The following is a 21,138-nucleotide window of genomic DNA, read 5'->3' as shown; positions in this document are numbered from 1 at the left end:
TCAGGGGCAGAATGACAGATTTTTACCTTGTCAGCTCAGGGATTCGATCTTGCAATATTTTGGTTATTGGCCGAACGATCTAACCACTAGGCTACCTGCCGACTTAATTGCATTTCATTCATGAAGCACTGTTCACAATCACCAAAATGTAACATTTATATTTCAAATAAATTGTTGTGATGGGATGGAAGCATACCAGCATGCGCTTCAGTAGTTGAACTAAAGGCAATTGAGCCACATACCGTACTGTATGCCAAAAGCAGGCTAAAATGCATACAAAAACGAACTAAAAGTACATTTAACAGAACTATAAATAGTGCCTTAAGAGCATATTAGTATTGAAATGAGACACTCATGGCTCATCCATTCATTATTAATTCACAGGAACACATTAGCCAGAAGGCTGTGCTTCCCCCTGTCACTTCTCACACTACATACAAGAGCAGATTCTTATCAACTATTGTTCAGTAGAAGAAAAGACACTCGCAACAGTCTTACTGCGGGGGATTCTGTTCCTGGCAGCTGTTACACCATGGTCTGTAGGAAGTCCCATGCTGGGGCGCAGTTGGAAAGTTGATTTCAAGCGTAATAGGACTTGAAGCACACATCCAGTGTCCCAAGCAGTGTACCTTGCTCCAATGCCAGTCCACTAATGACTGTAAACACCTGTGAGCAGTCCCCAAGAGCCAACACACATGGTTAGGGTCTGGTCACCTCCGCCTGGTTCAGATACTCAACCATGTTGGTCCCAACCTGTTAGAGAAATCATTAGATTTTAGAATATGAGGACTTGTACAAAGCATGGAGGCACACTGACAATGCCATCACACAATTTATTTTGTATATTTTATAGCCATTTACATCAATCAACACCCAATCCCTGTTTGATGCCTACATCTTCCATTCATTTGGGGCTGTGGCTCATAGGTTAATTTACTCTAACCACGTTTCCAGCCAACCATTTCATTCAGATTAATTACCTGAAGCATGAAACGAGTCATGACCATTGTTGGAAGAATGACTTGTGAAGAATGACAAAGTAGATGTCCTAACCGACTTGTGAAAACTATAGTTTGTTAACAAGAAATTTGTGGAGTGGTTGAAAAACGAGTTTTAATGACTCCAATCTAAGTGTATGTAAACTTCCGACTTCAACTGTATATATACTGAGATCATGTGACAGATCATGTGACACTTAAATAAAGTCCATCTGTGTGCAATCTAACTAATTATGTGACTTCTGAAGGTAATTGGTTGCACCACATCTTATTTAGGGGCTTCATAGCGAAGGGGGTGAATACATATGCACGCACCACTTTTCCGTTTTATATTTTTTTACATTTTTGAAACAAGTTATTTTTTTCATTTCACTTCACCAATTTGGACTATTTTGTATGTCCATTACATGAAATCCAAACAAAAATCCATTTAAATTTCAGGTTGTAATGCAACAAAATAGTCAAAACGCCATGGGGGATGAATACTTTTGCAAGGTACTGCACCTATCACATTCATTTTGCTAAAATATGATAGCTAACGTTAGCTAGCTAAGCGCTAGCCAGTCAGTCAGTGGCGCTGACAGAAAGAAACTGGTATCACCAAAATGTGTTTCACTCTATCCCATAAAAGATGACATTGCTAACTAGGCATCATTTAGGTAATAAAATGTTAAAGTTTTGTTTTAATTTTTTATTATTAAGTAACACACTCAACAGACAACTTTGGTAGCTAGGTACTGTAGCTAGCTCGATAGCTTGGTTTCCATTTTCCAACAGATGTTTCTAATCCCCTTGATTGGTCTTCAACGGTTACTGGTCTTGGAACTCATGTGTTCACCAGAAACGGCTTCAGGTAAACGGTTTGCCACTAGTGGCAATAAATATTATTGTTGCCAAAGGTTTGCCGCAGATTCACCACTAGTGGCAAACATTTGAAAACTTATGGCAACATTTTGTGCCACACTATTTAGTTCGTAGTAAATTTGGCACAAACCTGCGGGAAGTTTGCAGCAACAAATGGATTTTTGTAAGGGTTTGTGTGTATGGAAAATTCTGGGATCTGTTATTGAAACATGGGACCAACACTTTACATGCTGCATTTCTGTTTTTCTTCCGTATAGTATAACTCATTTATGTTTTTCTAGTATTATAGTATAACTGAAGAGTAAGTAAGGACTGGAGGAGGAGGTCCTTAGCCAAGTCTTTAGTAAGAAAATGTGTATTTTCTTTCCTTGTGACAACTACAGTAGTAGAGAAGCGCATAAATACTAGAGATTTTCACACCCTTTTATTGACCATATGTTGGTTAGTCATACAGTCAAAACAATAACATAAACATGTTTTACCTTACAGAGCTCAGAAACAAAGAAAGTTGATCATAAAATGCAAATACTGTAGTTCAGCAAAGAACACCAATACTGTATAATAATAATAATAATTATCGAAGTTAAAATAAATATAATCATGTATTTAATGTCTGTCTCTCATACAATTCCTTATGGCACTAATTTCCTGTGCGGCTGTCAGTAGTAAAGTTGTTAAAAAGAAGATATATTTAAAAAAAATATTATGTATTCATACATGTGTGTACTGTATATGTATCTGTGTGTTTGTTTTGAATAAACATGATGCAAGAATAGATAAATTAAATAAAAATTCACATACTGTTCAGACAAAATGTTTCACTTGCTGGAATAAACAAACCAAAGAAAACAACAGTGTTAGCTGGTTAACCAGTGGTGGAATAAACAAACCAAAGAAAACAACAGTGTTAGCTGGTTAACCAGTGGTGGAATAAACAAACCAAAGAAAACAACAGTGTTAGCTGGTTAACCAGTGGTGGAATAAACAAACCAAAGAAAACAACAGTGTTAGCTGGTTAACCAGTGCTGGAATAAACAAACCAAAGAAAACAACAGTGTTAGCTGGTTAACCAGTGGTGGAATAAACAAACCAAAGAAAACAACAGTGTTAGCTGGTTAACCAGTGGTGGAATAAACAAACCAAAGAAAACAACAGTGTTAGCTGGTTAACCAGTGGTGGAATAAACAAACCAAAGAAAACAACAGTGTTAGCTGGTAAACCAGCAGTGGAATAAACAAACCAAAGAAAACAACAGTGTTAGCTGGTTAACCAGTGGTGGAATAAACAAACCAAAGAAAACAACAGTGTTAGCTGGTTAACCAGTGGTGGAATAAACAAACCAAAGAAAACAACAGTGTTAGCTGGTTAACCAGCAGTGGAATAAACAAACCAAAGAAAACAACAGTGTTAGCTGGTTAACCAGTGGTGGAATAAACAAACCAAAGAAAACAACAGTGTTAGCTGGTAAACCACCAGTGGTGGAATAAACAAACCAAAGAAAACAACAGTGTTAGCTGGTAAACCAGTGGTGGAATAAACAAACCAAAGAAAACAACAGTGTTAGCTGGTTAACCAGCAGTGGAATAAACAAACCAAAGAAAACAACAGTGTTAGCTGGTTAACCAGTGGTGGAATAAACAAACCAAAGAAAACAACAGTGTTAGCTGGTTAACCAGTGGTGGAATAAACAAACCAAAGAAAACAACAGTGTTAGCTGGTTAACCAGTGCTGGAATAAACAAACCAAAGAAAACAACAGTGTTAGCTGGTTAACCAGTGGTGGAATAAACAAACCAAAGAAAACAACAGTGTTAGCTGGTTAACCAGTGCTGGAATAAACAAACCAAAGAAAACAACAGTGTTAGCTGGTAAACCAGCAGTGGAATAAACAAACCAAAGAAAACAACAGTGTTAGCTGGTTAACCAGTGGTGGAATAAACAAACCAAAGAAAACAACAGTGTTAGCTGGTTAACCAGTGGTGGAATAAACAAACCAAAGAAAACAACAGTGTTAGCTGGTTAACCAGCAGTGGAATAAACAAACCAAAGAAAACAACAGTGTTAGCTGGTTAACCAGTGGTGGAATAAACAAACCAAAGAAAACAACAGTGTTAGCTGGTTAACCAGTGCTGGAATAAACAAACCAAAGAAAACAACAGTGTTAGCTGGTTAACCAGTGCTGGAATAAACAAACCAAAGAAAACAACAGTGTTAGCTGGTTAACCAGCAGTGGAATAAACAAACAAAAGAAAACAATAGTGTTAGCTGGTTAACCAGTGTTGGAATAAACAAACCAAAGAAAACAACAGTGTTAGCTGGTTAACCAGTGGTGGAATAAACAAACCAAAGAAAACAACAGTGTTAGCTGGTTAACCAGTGGTGGAATAAACAAACCAAAGAAAACAACAGTGTTAGCTGGTTAACCAGTGGTGGAATAAACAAACCAAAGAAAACAACAGTGTTAGCTGGTTAACCAGCAGTGGTAAAATAAATGAGAAAACAGAGGCAACGCATCCAATGACAATAACAATCAGATTCCAGCCCCCACTGCACATTCCCTCCGATTTCATCTGAGCAGTAAATAATCGGATTGAAAGAGTGGCCTGTGGGCATGAAAACACACCCGCAGAGTCTCTCATCCCCATCCTGACTATACTGTACACACAGCACAGCTGAGGCCTTCTCTCCTCCGGTGCTGCTAGCAGAACCCAGAAAGAACCACCAGACTCTTCCAGGCCGCTCAATCGAGTGCAGAGTTAGTACATCCTCTTAGTCCAGCAAAGCATGTGGAGGGAGCTAGGCCAAGTCCAAACCAAATGAATGAAGAAAAGCCACAAAATATTGTTTAGCTTTATTAGCCCGTGGATCTCAGATTTTAGACACAAGGAATCAGGTGAAAAGACCACGATTTGAAACTCCAGTGAACAAGATTACCATAAATGACATTGTAAAGCTAAAGTGTATAAAATATGAAGGTTGTTTATTTATTTTTCTCATCGGTATGTTTTCTCATCAGACCTAATTAGAATAGACAGTATACAGTAACGACTGAAGTAAAACCTAAAAAAGGGAAAACGACTTTCCAAAACCCTCTTAGCTTGTTTATCCCAACGAGTTAAACCAACCCTACTGTTTGGTAAATTGGCACATTTATAAATAACATAACTTAAAGCCCACGCTTTAATGTCCTTTTACTGTTATTGCAGTCCAGTTAGTCTGAAAAGTAGGATAACGTTTCGTGTACAGCGCTGGCTAGAATGATTTTTATACATCACTTTGTTGGTGTGTAAGACACACACTAGATGGACACACGTCTCACCCTCATAACACACTGACATTAAGAACAGAATCCTAATCTGCAGCTGTATGTACAAGACAAGATCAAGCCATCACCCTGGTTGGTCTTCCTTAAGAAGACGCTAGTCTCTAATGTTCTCTTAGTAAAAGGTCTCTCTCACTCTCACTCTCTCTTTTGCTCTCTCTCTCTCTCTCTCTCTCTCTCTTTTGCTCTCTCTCTCTCTCTCTCTCTCTCTCTTTTGCTCTCTCTCTCTTTTGCTCTCTCTCTCTTTTGCTCTCTCTCTCTCTTTTGCTCTCTCTCTCTCTTTTGCTCTCTCTTTTGCTCTCTCTCTCTCTTTTGCTCTTTTGCTCTCTCTCTCTCTCTCTCTCTCTCTCTCTCTCTCTCTCTCTCTCTCTCTCTCTCTCTCTCTCTCTCTCTCTCTCTCTCAAAAAGAGCATATAGAAAAAGAGCAGTGGAATCCATCCCCCATAATCCACCAGAAGCCCTTTATTTCCTATGTTTTTATGGCCTATAACATGTTGTTCCCCTCTCTTCCATCATACTCTATAACATGGACCATAACTTCGGATATGATCTGCTCCGTCCCCTTTCTGGTGATCAAGCTGGGGATTGGTGGAGAGTGGCAGTAGTGGGAGGAGCCTCCATAGCCCTCTTATTTATCCTTATCACCATGGTTTCTTGGTTTATTTAGCAGCAACTACAGAAAGTCTGGTATTTGTTATTCAAAGGTACAGTTGATGTGAATTAGACCAGAGGGTGGTTTAGTTAGACCGGAGGGTGGTTTAGTTAGACCGGAGGGTGGTTTAGTTAGACCGGATGGTGGTTTAGTTAGACCAGAGGGTAATTAATTTGACCGGAGGGTGGTTTAGTTAGACCGGAGGGTAATTCATTTGACCGGAGGGTGGTTTAGTTAGACCGGAGGGTGGTTTAGTTAGACCGGAGGGTGGTTTAGTTAGACCGGAGGGTGGTTTAGTTTGCCCGGAGGGTGGTGACCGGAGGGTGGTTTAGTTTGACCGGAGGGTGGTTTAGTTAGACCAGAGGGTGGTTTAGTTAGACCGGAGGGTGGTTTAGTTAGACCGGAGGGTGGTTTAGTTTGACCGGAGGGTGGTTTAGTTAGACCGGAGGGTGGTTTAGTTAGACCGGAGGGTGGTTTAGTTAGACCGGAGGGTGGTTTAGTTTGACCGGAGGGTGGTTTAGTTAGACTGGAGGGTGGTTTAGTTAGACCGGAGGGTGGTTTAGTTAGACTGGAGGGTGGTGACTGGAGGGTGGTTTAGTTAGACCGGAGGGTGGTTTAGTTTGACCGGAGGGTGGTTTAGTTAGACTGGAGGGTGGTGACTGGAGGGTGGTTTAGTTTGACCGGAGGGTGGTTTAGTTTGACCGGAGGGTGGTTTAGTTTGACCGGAGGGTGGTTTAGTTAGACCGGAGGGTGGTTTAGTTAGACCAGAGGGTAATTTAGTTAGACCGGAGGGTTTAGGGTAATCCAATACGAGTCCAGACAGAGTAGAAACTGTTTTATTTGAGGGTCAACATCCTACTCACCTCAGACCAAGCGAATGAGGAGAGGATGGATTTTGTTTGATGCTTATCTTTTCACCAGTTAATGTGTGGTTATATCTCAGCATAAGACCGGGGACATGGAGCTGTGGTTGTCGAGCTGCAGTCCCAATATTTGTCCCCATTGTATTTATCTATCTGTTTCCATGAGCCCTCCATGCCATGGGGTGGCGCCGATGCCACTAGACGTCAGTGCTGATGCTGCAGCTGCGGTTGAACATGTCCCTCATGGTGACTGACCGGGTCAGGTTCAGTTTGTGGTAGCTGGGCATTTCTAAGGGCAGTTCCAGGTCATGCTGTTGGATACTACGGTAGCTGATGCGGTCGCCGCCGTTCCGCAGGCCGTCCGGGTGCTGCAGGTAGAAGGGCACATCATGGTGTGTGCACGACGGGCAGAATGTCTGCGAGCGCGTTAGTTTCCGCGCTAAAGGTGGTGTGAAGAGGGCGGGGCCGTTAGGGGTGGAGGCGGCGACCGACGCCGCCACGATGTTATGGTTGGAGTGGACTGGCGGGAGGCGGGACGTCACTGCAAAGTCGGGCTCCTCCTCCTCCGACTCCAACTCCTCCTTCTTACAGCAATAATACTGTCAGGGAGAAAGGAGAGATAACTTTAATAATCACAGCATACCCTTGACAATAACAAATGTTCTACAGTAGGTTTATCTGTGACAGACCTGGTTCAAACACAACTGTCAAATAATTCAAAGACTTGAAAGGCTCTTTTGGAAAGTCCATTCTCTACATGATATTCATTGTAACGCTGACAACGAAACATTACGATGAAGATGCTGCAAACAGCAATTATCACTTAAAATATAGAGCTCCATTACTTGACTGACATGGCAGGCCTGCTCTAAAGCTACACTGTGTTTAAAACTGTCTAGTGTGGCACACATGGAAATTTGGTCAGCTATTATCAAACTTTACATTGAGCTGTTACAACATTTTACACTGAGATACATCTGAGGTTGGCAAAGAGAGCGTGCCTGAGAGAAAGAGATGAGAGATGAACCGAGTATTTGTATAATTACTCAGACATGACTCTGAGAAAAGGAGCTGTGCTGTCTGTCATTTAGCTGAATGGAATAGGAATGAATGGTTAGTTAATGAAATGTCATCTCTTTTTGACCCACTTACAGTTTCATGGTAATACAGTGTAATGGAAAGTGTCTCAACTCACCCCGATCCATCCCACCCAGTCCTATCTACACACTGATGGTTTGATGAGCACAAATCATCAGACATCCCAGAACCAAAGAACCCTGCTGGACAACACGACATGGTGTCTAGTGAGAGAGTTCTGATCTGAGAAACGCTTACAGCAACACCTAATAGGGACACAGTTGTTGTTCAGACTGTGGTCAGGGATCTCCAACTCCTCAAGAAAAGAGCAAAATGACCTTTAAAAAACAGACAACAACTCATGGAATGGCGGGTACTGTGATGGGACACAAACACACGCACACACACAGACGCAGTCTAAACCAGACATTGTTTTTTGTTGTTGTATTGTTTGTATATCGTTGTATTTTAAATTTGTGTGACTGTTCTTTTCTATTTTGTACTTAACACTTTTTTTATTTAAACTTCTTAGTTAAGGACGTGTAAGTAAGCATTTCACTGTAAGGTCTACACCTGTTGTATTCGGCACATGTGACAAATAACATTTGATTTGATTTGTTCAGTGTATCAGTATTTTGTTACTTGTCATGTTTTGTGTGTTTTGTGGACCCCAGGAAGAGTAGCTGCAGCTTCTGCAAAAGCTAGTGGGGATCCAGATAAACAAACAAACAAACTTTACCCGTATAAAATGCCTAAAATAATGAAACGTGTATGTCACACCCTGATCTGTTTCACCTCTTTGTGATTGTCTCCACCCCCCTCAAGGTGTTGCCCATCTTCTCCATTATCCCCAGTGTATTTATACCTTTGTTCTAAGTTTGTCTGTTACCAGTTGGTTTTGTTCGTTCAGCCTACCAGCGTTTCCCCTTGCTCCTGTCTTTTTCTGGTTCATGTTTTTCTGGTTTTCCTGGTTTGGACCATTCTGTATGCCCTGACCCTGAGCCTGTCGTTCTGTACCTTATGGACTCTGATCTGGATTACTGACCTCTGCCTGCCCTTTGACCTGTCGTTTTGCCTGCCCCCTGTTCTAGTAATACACTTTTGTTACTTCGACACTGTCTGCATCTGGGTCTTCTCCTGAAACGTGATAGCGTGGCTTGAACACACACTGGTTGTGTAATGTTGTGATGACTAACTGTTTAAGAAGTGTGTGATTATCGGGACATTGGATCATCCTGATACCACATAGCTTGACCTCGATGAAGAGAGGAGCTGTCCCAAGAGGCACATCCTGATACCACATAGCTTGACCTCCATGAAGAGAGGAGCTGTCCCAAGAGGCACATCCTGATACCACATAGCTTGACCTCCATGAAGAGAGGAGATGTCCCAAGAGGCACATCCTGATACCACATAGCTTGACCTCCATGAATAGAGGAGATGTCCCAAGAGGCACATCCTGATACCACATAGCTTGACCTCCATGAAGAGAGGAGCTGTCCCAAGAGGCACATCCTGATACCACATAGCTTGACCTCCATGAAGAGAGGAGATGTCCCAAGAGGCACATCCTGATACCACATAGCTTGACCTCCATGAAGAGAGGAGCTGTCCCAAGAGGCACATCCTGATACCACATAGCTTGACCTCCATGAAGAGAGGAGATGTCCCAAGAGGCACATCCTGATACCACATAGCTTGACCTCCATGAAGAGAGGAGATGTCCCAAGAGGCACATCCTGATACCACATAGCTTGACCTCCATGAAGAGAGGAGCTGTCCCAAGAGGCACATCCTGATACCACATAGCTTGACCTCCATGAAGAGAGGAGCTGTCCCAAGAGGCACATCCTGATACCATATAGCTTGACCTCCATGAAGAGAGGAGCTGTCCCAAGAGGCACATCCTGGTACCATATAGCTTGACCTCGATGAAGCTTTCAGTTTTACTGATGATCAAGATACATGCCACATCTTACTAAAGCTCTCAGTCAGAGGTCTTAGACAGAGGAATAGAGGGGGCTCAATGCTTATTGTGACACTGACAATTCAGTGACAGTACATGATTTGACCACAATGAAGAGAGTTATAGAGAGGGGCTTGAGAGGGGTTTGAGAGGGGCATGAGAGAGGCCATAGGTAAGCCAACTAAATAAAGGCTTTTTCATTTAGTGCCTTGACTTTTTGTTGTGGTATCTCAGTTTTACTAATGATTTTCAAGACACAAGCAACAGCTTATTAAAGAAGCCAGTTTGCTCTCAGTCAGATTTACAGTACATCTGCACAGAGCGAGGGCATGAGAAGGTCTTACCTGCAGTCTACAGTAACACAGTACTGCGATGATGCACAGTAAGATAACTGTAGCTAAAATACCGCCTGTGATGACCACTGTCCCGGCTGTCATTCGAAATCCTCTCCATCAACAGCCTGCAGAGAAGAGAGAATGAAAGAAAGCGGGGGAAGGAGAAGATGGAGAGAGAGAGAGGAAAGAGAGAGAGACAGAGGGGGGAGAGGAAAGAAAGAGAGAGAGGGAGATGGAGGAGAGAGAGAAAGAGTACGGGCAGGGAGAGAACAGAGAGAGATCGATAGTGAGGTAGAGAGAGAAAGATTAAAAATAAAGACAGTATCTATCAGTGTATTGTATTCATTAAGCAGATCTTTAACTACGTCATCCACTGAGGGTGCTTATTGAATTATCCTCCCTTTCCTAACATGTAATAAAATCAAAGCATAAATCCATAATGTAGACTTTGTCTCTCTGCTTGAAACACAGACACGGGAGATAACAAAAACAGGATGAGCTGTGGAGGGACAGACAGAGAAACGGATGGGGCTGGGATGGATTATGACCTCTGAACTCTGAACCTTACTCAGAGGTCACTGAGGAAACAAATGAAGACAGCAGTGTTCACACTAAGGCTTTGCTGAGGCAAAACTGAGCGCCTCTTTGGCGGTATCAATGCTATACTTAAACCAGGACTAAGACAAATGATATCACACTGTGATTGACTTCATGAAGGAATGAAAATAACAACCGAGCAAATCCCAAATCAACCAGCCTTAGCGCTGACTGACACACACATCTGAGACTGCACTTCAACCAACCTAACCTCCCAACCAAACTAACCTCTCCTCTAGTCCAACTACAGCGTGGTCGGGTCCTCGGAAAGACAACAACAACCTGTCTTTAGCCCTTTACCTTGTTCATTTAGATGGATCTGATCAAGTCAATATAGGGAACTCTCTACAAACAACACATACTGTAGCAAACCTACCGGATAGAATCTAGTCTGACAAATCTAATGTACAGGTCAATAGATCTGTGCTAAGAATTGGAAAGAGAAGAAACTGAAAACCAAAACAGAGAATTAAAAAGACAGCAGAATAACAGTCTCATTCAGGTCTGTCAGACTGGACTACAGACAAGACTGGACCTAGACTGGACCACAGACTAGACTGGACTACAGAATGGTGTCGAAATTAAAAAATCTCAAAGATATAAAGTCTACAAAATATGACAAATTTCTTGTGCGTACTATGTCCGTGTGTCTCTGAGAGTATTGACTATAGAAATAGAATCACTCTATTCTGAATGATTATATGTCTATGGTATTGACTTGGTTGTGTTGACCAGCTAGACTAGAGTGATGGCTCATTAACCTCTGACCTGGGGCTAATTATGTTACTGGTACTAAATTACCCAAACCCCCACAGAACATGAACATCTGATCATACCTCCTACCGACAGAGGACGGAGGAAGCTACCTACTCAAATACCTTTTACACACAGTATACAGTAAAGTACAGTACTATACTACACTGAGTGTAAATATCATTAGGAACACCTTCCTAATATTGAGTTTCCCCCCTTTTGCCCTCAGAACAGACTCAATTTGTCGGGGAATGGACTCTACAAGGTGTTGAAAGTGTTCCACAGGGATGCTGGCCCATGTTGACTCCAATGCTTCACACGGTTGTGTCAAGATGGCTGGATGTCCTTTGGGTGGTGGACCTTTCTAGATACACACGGGAAACTGTTGAGCATGAAAAACCCAGCTCCGTTGCAGTTCTTGACCCACTCAAACTGGTGCGATTGGCACCTACTACCATACCCCGTTCACAGGAACTTAAATCTTCTGTCTTGCCCATTCACCCTCTGAATAGAACACATACACAATCCATGTCTCAATTGTCTCAAGGCTAAAACATCCTTCTTTAACCCCTTCATCTACACTGATTGGTGGACATCAATAAGGGATCATTGCTTTCACCTGGTCAGTCTATGTCATGGAAAGAGCAGGTGGTCTTAATGTTTTGTTGACTCAGTGTACATGTTAAGTATGTGCTATCCTCACATACAAACGCACATTTGGATGCACGCACCTCTGATATAACCCCACCCCCCCTCCACCAATAACCCATCATATAACCCCCCTACCTATAACCCATGATATAACCCCCCCTCTACCAATAACCCATCATATAACCCTCCCTACCTATAACCCATGATATAACCACCCCCTCCACCAATAACCCATGATATAACCCCCCACCCATAACCCACAATATAACCCCCCCTACCTATAACCCATGATATAACCCCTCCACCAATAACCCATCATATAACCCCCCTCCACTAATAAACCATGATATAAACCCCTCCACCAATAACCCATGATATAGCCCCCTCTACCAATAACCCATGATATAACCCCTCCACCATTAACCCATGATATAGCCCCCCTCTACCATTAACCCATGATATAACCCCTCCACTAATAACCCATGATATAACCCCTCCACTAATAACCCATGATATAACCCCTCCACCATTAACCCATGATATAACCCCTCCACCATTAACCCATGATATAACCCCTCCACTAATAACCCATGATATAACCCCTCCACCAATAACCCATGCTATAAATCCACCACCACAGTGCTGCTGTGTGTAGCCCGAGCCCCTAGCGTCCCCTAGGGATGATCTCATCAGATCAGTGTGTGAGAGATGTGTTGCTGTAACACGACATGATGCATAAATTATTTACCGTAGACACAGTGGAAAGCATGGAAGCAGGCAAACAGAAAGTGTCCAGCCACTACAGTAGAAGAGGAGGAAGACAGACCATTTTTTAAGCAACAATGTAGAAATCTTGTTGTCTCAGTTCTTGTGTGTGAACGTGTCTAGTGGAATAACAGATGCAAGAGAGATGTTGTACACACACACACACACACACACACACACACACACACACACACACACACACGCACACACACACAATGCAGACATGCTCACAGAAACACACAGCAGTACATACACACACAGACTGAGACATATGCAAACACATAGAGACACACACACATCTCTCCTCTCTCTCTTTATCTCTCTCTCTCGGTCTCTCTCTCTCCCCTCCTTCTCCCCCCTCTCTCTCTCCCTCCCCCTCTCAATTTTTCTCTCATTGTCTCTCTCCCTCTCTCCCCCATCTCTCCCTCTCTCCCTCTCAATTAAAATGTAAATTCTCTCTCTATCTCTCCCTCACTCTCTCTCCCCTCTCTCTCTCCCTCCCTCTCCCTCTCTCTCTCCCTCCTCTGTCTCAATTTCAATTTCAAGTATCTCTCTCTCCCCCCTCTCTCTCAATTTAAATTTCAATTATCTCTCTCTCTCTCCCTCTCAATGTAAATGATCTCTCTCTCCCCCTCTCTCTCTCTCCCTCCCTCACTCTCTCATAAACACAAACTCTCTCTCATACACGCAAACTCTCTCTCTCTCTCACACACACACACACACACACACACACACACACACACACACACACACACACACACACACACACACACACACACACACACACACACACACACACACACACACACACAGTGGGTCCAAAGGAATAAGTTGGCACATTTTAATGAAACGTGGCACTAACCACAAAAGGAGTCTTGCCAATTACTTTTGACAATTCTAAAGTTGAAATAGGAGAGCAAGCGTGAACACGCTACAGGGGAGATGAAAGACATGCACAGGGAAATAGGAACACTGCCACAGAGACCCATTCAACAAGCTAGCTCAGAGAAACAATATAATGAACTGGAAATGTCCTCACTCCTGTAGTGTTCTTTATTGTTAACCTGTCTGTTCCTAGAACATAGTGCATGGAAAGTACACACGGCAGGTCAGCATCACAGATCAAACCTTCCCTGAGCTCTACCTCACCAAGAACACACCTAACGTACCACAAACAAATGGTGGTATAACCAAAACGTTTCAATGGCTTGCTTCCCTCTCAAAAAGGTTTTATAGACCAGCAAATTACCATTCTTTTTTTTAGCAGTGCACAGCTAGGCAGAAGAAACCATTTGTTAGCCACACACAGTCCACTTCAACAGCATATAATGGCACAGTCTGCGGTGGGTTCCATTCCCCACGGCGGACCAGTATGGAAAAAAAGTATGAAAATGTATGCATTCACTACTCGCTCTGGAAGTCGCTCTGGATAAGAGCATGTCCTAAATGACTAAAACGTAACATGTAATACCTTTATCCTATATAATGATTTTATACAGAGTGGAGAGGTTGGGTTGGGGGGGCGGAACACAATGCATAGTCCGGGTAGCCATTTGATTGGATGTTCAGGAGTCTTGTGGCTTGGGGGGTGAAAGCTGTTGAGAAGTCTTTTGGTCCTAGACTTGGTGCTCCGGTACTGCTTGCCATGCGGAAGCAGAGAGAACAGTCTATGACTAGGGTGACTGGGGTCTTTGACAATTTTTAGGGCCTTCCTCTGACACCGCCTGGTATAGAGGTCCTGGATGGCAGGTAGCTTAGCCCCAGTGGTGTACTGGGCCGTACGCACTACCCTCTGTAGTGCCTTGCGGTCGGAGGCTGAGCAATTGCCGTACCAGGCAGAGATGCAACCAGTCAGGATGCTCTCGATGTTGCAGCCCTCTTCACGACTGTATTGACGTGATTGGACCATTCTAGTTTGTTGTTGATGTGGACACCAAGGAACTTGAAGCTTTGAACCTGCTCCACTACAACCCCATCGATGAGTGCTCGGTTCTCCTTTTCCTGTAGTCCACAATCATCTCCTTTGTCTTGATTATGTTGAGGGATAGGTTGTTATTCTGGCACTACCCGGCCAAGTCCCTGACCTTGCAGAGGGAGATATTTAGTCCCAGGATCCTTAGCTTAGTGATGAGCTTTGAGGGTACTATGGTGTTGAACGCTGAGCTGTAGTCAATGAATAGCATTCTCATGTAGGTGTTCCTTTTGTCCAGGTGGGAAAGGGCAGTGTGGAGTGCAATATAGATTGCATCATCTGTGGATTTGTTTGAGCGGTACGCAAATTGGAGTGGGTCTAGGGTTTCTGGGATAATTGTGTTAATGTGAGCCATGACCAGCCTTTCAAAATACTTCATGGCTACGGACGTGAGTGCTACGGGTCTGTAGTCATTTAGGCAGGTTGCCTTTGTGTTCTTGGGCACAGGGACTATGGTGGTCTGCTTGAAACATGTTGGTATTACAGACTCAATCAGGGACATGTTGAAAATGTCAGTGAAGACACCTGCTAGTTGGTCAGCACCTGCCCGGAGCACACATCCTGGTAATCCGTCTGGCCCCGCAGCCCTGTTGGTTCGTCTGAGGGCGTAGCGGGATTTCTTTTAAGCTTCCAGGTTAGGGTCCCGCTCCTTGAAGGCGGCAGCTCTACCCTTTAGCTCAGTGCGGATGTTGCCTGTAATCCATGGTTTCTGGTTGGGGTATGTACATACAGTCACTGTTGGGACGACATCATCGATGCACTTATTGATGAAGCCAGTGACTGATGTGGTGTACTCCTCAATGCCACCTGGGCTCGAACCAGGGACCCTTGCACACATCATCAACTGACACCCCACAAAGCATCGTTACCCATCGCGCCACAAAAGCCGCGGCCCTTGCAACGCAAGGGGAACAACCACTTCAGGTCTCAGAGCGAGTGACGTCACTGATTGAAATGCTATTAGCGTGCACCACCGCTAACTAACTAGCCATTTCACATCGGTTACACTTCCTGCTTTAGTTTTTCCTTGTAAGCAGGAATCAGGAGGATGGAATTATGGTCAGATTTGCCAAATGGAGGGCGAGGGAGAGCTTTGTATGCGTCTCTGTGTGTGGTGTAAAGATGGTCTAGAGTTTTTTATCTTCTGGTTGCACATTTAACATGCTGATAGAAATTAGGAACTAGGAATGCCACATCTGGGTGGGCGTTTTCCTGTTTGCTTATTTCCTTATACAGCTGACTGAGTGCAGTCTCAGTGCCAGCATCGGTCTGTGGTGGTAAATAAACAGCCATGAAAATATAGATGAAAATTCTCTTGGCAAGTAGTGTGGTTGTAACGATTGTCGTCGGGAGACGAGGAAGCGGACCAAAACGCAGCTGGGAGCGAATACATGTTTATTTAACACACTAGAATTAAACATGTACACAAAATCAAGGAATAACTGCCAATGCGTTACGTGCTCAAATAACGAGACAACAACCCACAAACATCGTGGGGGAAAAGGCTATAACCAAAACATAGAACATAAAGCATAGAAATGCCACACCCTGACCAAAATAGCAGAGTTCACCTGGTCAGGGCGTGAATGTACCCCCCCTCCAACGGTGCGTACTCCCGGCGCACCAACCTAAAGTCTATTAGGGGGGGACCCGGGTGGGCGCCTCACCCTCGGTGGAGGCTCTGGCCCCGGGCGTGTTTCTCCCCCTGCCTCCACCCTAGCCCTACCCCTCTGGCCCGGACTGGACCACTGTGGAGCGGCATGCTCAGGCTCCGGAGCGGAGCCGTCGACCGGAACAGGATTGGGCACCGGTGGACCAGACACGGGCCGTGCCGGACTGTGGACACGCACCGTGGGCTTGGTGCGGGGAACAGGAACGGGCCGGACAGGACTGTGGACACACACCGTGGGCTTGGTGCGGGGAACAGGGACGGGCCGGACAGGACTGTGGACACGCACCGTGGGCTTGGTGCGGGGAACAGGGATGGGCCGGACAGGACTGTGGACACGCACCGTGGGCTTGGTGCGGGGAACAGGGATGGGCCGGACAGGACTGGGGACACGCACCACTAACCTGGTGCGGGGAGCAGGGACGGGCCGGACAGGACTGGGGACACGCACCACTGACTTGGTGCGGGGAGCAGGGACGGGCCGGACAGGACTGGGGACACGCACCACTAACCTGGTGCGGGGAGCAGGGACGGGCCGGACAGGACTGGGGACACGCACCACTAACCTGGTGCGGGGAGCAGGGACGGGCCGGACAGGACTGGGGACACGCACCACTGACTTGGTGCGGGGAGCAGGGACGGGCCGGACCGGACTGGGGACACGCACCACTGACTTGGTGCGGGGAGCAGGGACGGGCCGGACAGGACTGGGGACACGCACCACTAACCTGGTGCGGGGAGCAGGGACGGGCCGGACAGGACTGGGGACACGCACCACTAACCTGGTGCGGGGAGCAGGGACGGGCCAGACAGGACTGTGAACACGTACTGGTGACCTGAAGCGTGGAGCCGGTTTAGCCACTCGTCCTGGCTGGATGCCCATCCTAGCACGGCATGTGCTGGGCATGTCCACCGGACGCACTGGGCTATGCGGGCGCACTGGCGACACAGCGCGCAACTCTGCATACCATGGCTTGGTGCGGGGAGCAGGGACGGGCCGGACAGGACTGGGGACACGCACCGTGGGCTTGGTGCGGGGAACAGGAACGGGCCAGACAGGACTGTGAACACGCACTGGTGACCTGAAGCGTGGAGCCGGTTTAGCCACTCGTCCTGGCTCGATGCCCATCCTAGCACGGCATGTGCTGGGCATGTCCACCGGACGCACCGGGCTGTGCGGGCGCACTGGCGACACAGCGCGCAACTCAGCATACCATGGCTCCTCCTCCAGATCTTCCCTCTGCAGGTCCTCAATCAAACGCCTCATCTCCTTCTCTTCCTCCGCCGTCATCCCCCACGAGAGCAGTGGTCTGGGCTCTTCCTCTGCCCTTCCGGACCACCCCATTAGCCCCCCCCAAAAATTTTCTTGGGGCTGTTTTCCGGGCCTCCTCGACCGCCGCCTGCGACTCCGTCTACCGGCTGGCTTTTCCTCCTCGACCTGGGAGTCCGTCCGCCAGGGTCCTTTCCCCGACATGATCTCCTCCCAGGTCCAGAACTCCTTTCCCTCGCGAGCCCATCTCTCGCGCTCCTTTTCCTCCCGCTGCTTGGTCCTGGTTCGGTGGGTTGTTCTGTAACGATTGTCGTCGGGAGACGAGGAAGCGGACCAAAACGCAGCTGGGAGCGAATACATGTTTATTTAACACACTAGAATTAAACATGTACACAAAATCAAGGAAAAACTGCCAATGCGTTACGTGCTCAAATAACGAGACAACAACCCACAAACATCGTGGGGGAAAAGGAACTTAAATGTGATTCCCAAACAGACTACACAAGCGACAGCTGTCTGATTGGGAAATCACCCCCGAGCCCAACATAGAAATAAAACACAAAGAAAGGCTATAACCAAAACATAGAACATAAAGCATAGAAATGCCACACCCTGACCAAAATAGCAGAGTTCACCTGGTCAGGGCGTGACAGTGGTCTACAGCTTATCATGAGATACTCTACTTCAGGCGAGCAAAATCTAGAGACTTCCTTAGATTTCGTGCACCAAATGTTGTTTACAAATATACACAGACCGCCCCCCGTCGTCTTACCGGAGTGTGCTGTTCTATCTAGCCGGTGCAGCGTATATCCCGCCAGCTGAATGTTATCCATGTCGCTATTCAGCCACGATTCGGTGAAACGTAAGATATTACAGTTTTAAATGTCCCGTTGGTAGGATATTTGTGGTTGTACCTCATCTAATTTATTGTCCAATGATCGTACGTTGGCAAGTAATATTGATGTAAAGGCAGATTTCCCACTCGCCGTCAGCGGATCCTTACAAGGCACTCCGCCCCGTGTCCTCGATACCTGCCTCTCTTTCTCCTGCCAATGACGGGGATATTGGCCTTGTCGGGTGTCTGAAGTACATCCTGTGCATCCTGCTTGTTGAAGAAAAAATCTTTGTCTAATCCGAGGTGAGTGATCGCTGTCTTGATATCAAGAAGCTCTTTTTTGCCGTAAGATACGGTGGCAGAAACATTACGTACGAAATAAGTTACAAATAATGTGAAAAAACCCATATAGTAGCACAATTGTTTTGGCGCCCATAAAACTGCTGCCATTTCTTCCCGGCGCCATCTTCTGACCTTCAAGTAGATGTATTCTGGGACATTGAACAGCTGTGTAGGGTTACTCTGGCAGTTTCTATTACACCAAGAAATTGAGTTGCGTCAGAATGGAAATATATAAAAATCAAACACAGCTGAGCACATGACTGACCAGGTAAACCCCCTCAGGTAGGTGGTACACAGAAACAGAGATGTCCTAATGGTAGAGTAAAAAGTAAATGCTGTCACTACTTCGCTTTCAAAAAATCCAAGCAGCATGAAGCCTAGAGCAGACTGAAGACTAACAAATATTCAGCAACACCGTAGAGCAGACTGAAGATGAACAAATATTCAGCAACACTATTTTGCTTTAAGGATCAATTTTTACATTATGCTGGCTGTTTCATTTTTTCAATAAGTCACAGTAGGCCTACTGATCTAGGTAAAGAAGCACAAAGAAGCCAGCAGCCTTATTTTACTGCAGTGGTCACTTTCTGAGTCACATTGTAAGATGAGCTACCACTCAGATGTATTTTACATGATTTTTGAATGACTACCTCATCTCTGTACTCCACACATACAATTATCTGTAAGATCCCTCAGTCCAGCAGTGAACTTCAAATGCAGATTCAACCACAAAGACCAGGGAGGTTTTCCAATGGCTCGCAAAGAAGATCACCAATTAGTAGATGGTAGTACCTATAGGTACCGTAGATGGGTTAAGAAAACATGGTGAAATTACAAAGATACAGGCGTCCTTCCTAACTCAGTTGCCGAAGACGAAGGAAGCCACATTTCACTGTTTGTCCTGAATACAAAGTGTTATGTTTGGGGCAAATCCAATACAACAGTACCAGTCTCCATATTTTCAAGTATAGTGGGGCTGCATCATGTTATGGGTTTGCTTGTAATCGTTAAGGACTGGGGAGTTTTTCAGGATAAAATTGAAATGGAATGAAATTAAGCACAGGCAAAATTCTAGAGGAAAACCTGGTTCAGTCTGCTTTCCACCAGACACTTGGAGTTGAATTCACCTTTCAGCAGGACAATAACTTAAAACACAAGGCCAAATCTATAGCCTACTGCACAAACCTCATTGCTACAGTACTGTTTTTAATTGGTTAATGTTGCATAGGCTTTTGTTTTTTAAGTCATGTTAAACACTATTATTGCACACAGAGTGAGACCGTGCAACTTGTTATGTGACTTGTTAAGCACATTTTTACTCCTGAACTTATTTAGGCTGCCTTAAAAAAAGGGGTTAAATATTTATTGACTGAAGACTTTTCATCTTTTCACTTTTAATGAATTAGTAAAAATGTCTAAACACATAATTCCAGTGTCATTATAGGGTATTGTGTGTAGGCCAGTGACAAAGCAATGTAATATTGTTACTCTCCAGACTTGTTAGTCTCTCTCTCTCTCGCGCGCTCCCTTTTCTTCCTGTCCCTCTCTTCTCTCTCTCTCACTCTTTTTCTCTCCCTTTCTCCACGCTCTCTGTGGTCGCTGAAGGATACAAAGTCCCCATGGCAACAGACAGATACAGTACCTGAAACAATTCACAAGCTTATTTGAGCAGACAAGAGGTGTGTGTGTGTGTGTGTGTGTGTGTGTGTGTGTGTGTGTGTGTGTGTGTGTGTGTGTGTGTGTGTGAGACAGAGGACAAAGGCAATATCAAATTCATCAAGACAAACAAAATGTAGCCTACCTGAGCGAGCGGAGCGTATGCAAGCCCCAGGATACACACACACACACACACACACACACACACACACACACACACACACACACACACACACACACACACACACACACACACACACACACACACACACACACACACACACACACACCCACACACACACACACACACACACATAAGCCACTGGTCTGTTACATCCTTGTCTCATGGGTTTCACCTCTACCCATGATAACAGCCAGTACAATAGCACACTGTCTCTTCCACCATACTATAACTACGTTATGACAGCACATCCTCCTGGGTCAACACACTCAAGACAACAACACACTCAAGACAACAACACACTCAAGGTTCATTTGTGACTGCATCCACACAGATGGGACATGGGCGACTGAGTTTATTTGCTTAACATG

The 21,138-nt window shown here is 45.0% G+C and overlaps 1 protein-coding gene across 5 annotated transcripts in view; it reads right to left on the bottom strand.

The window, feature by feature from the left end:
• The window catches only part of LOC115149421 (protein FAM163B-like), a 48,993-nt gene that overhangs the window by 1,290 nt on the left and 26,565 nt on the right, over positions 1–21,138 (bottom strand). For 2 of the 5 annotated variants that reach the window (XM_029692261.1, XM_029692263.1), the window contains exons 2-3: positions 10,086–10,201; positions 6,532–7,297 (exon numbers count right to left, since the gene is read on the bottom strand). In XM_029692261.1, coding sequence (XP_029548121.1) covers positions 6,896–7,297; positions 10,086–10,178 — 495 coding nt within the window. In that variant the 5' untranslated portion in view covers positions 10,179–10,201 and the 3' untranslated portion in view covers positions 6,532–6,895. Of the gene's footprint in view, positions 1–319; positions 754–6,531; positions 7,298–10,085; positions 10,261–21,138 lie in introns of those variants that run through there. The other 3 variants (XR_003866864.1, XR_003866863.1, XM_029692262.1) reach the window with 3 other exon arrangements.

The sequence above is a fragment of the Salmo trutta genome, chromosome 15 (assembly GCF_901001165.1).
Source record: "Salmo trutta chromosome 15, fSalTru1.1, whole genome shotgun sequence".
Taxonomy (NCBI): domain Eukaryota; kingdom Metazoa; phylum Chordata; class Actinopteri; order Salmoniformes; family Salmonidae; genus Salmo; species Salmo trutta.
This window is presented reverse-complemented; position numbering and strand designations above follow the sequence as displayed.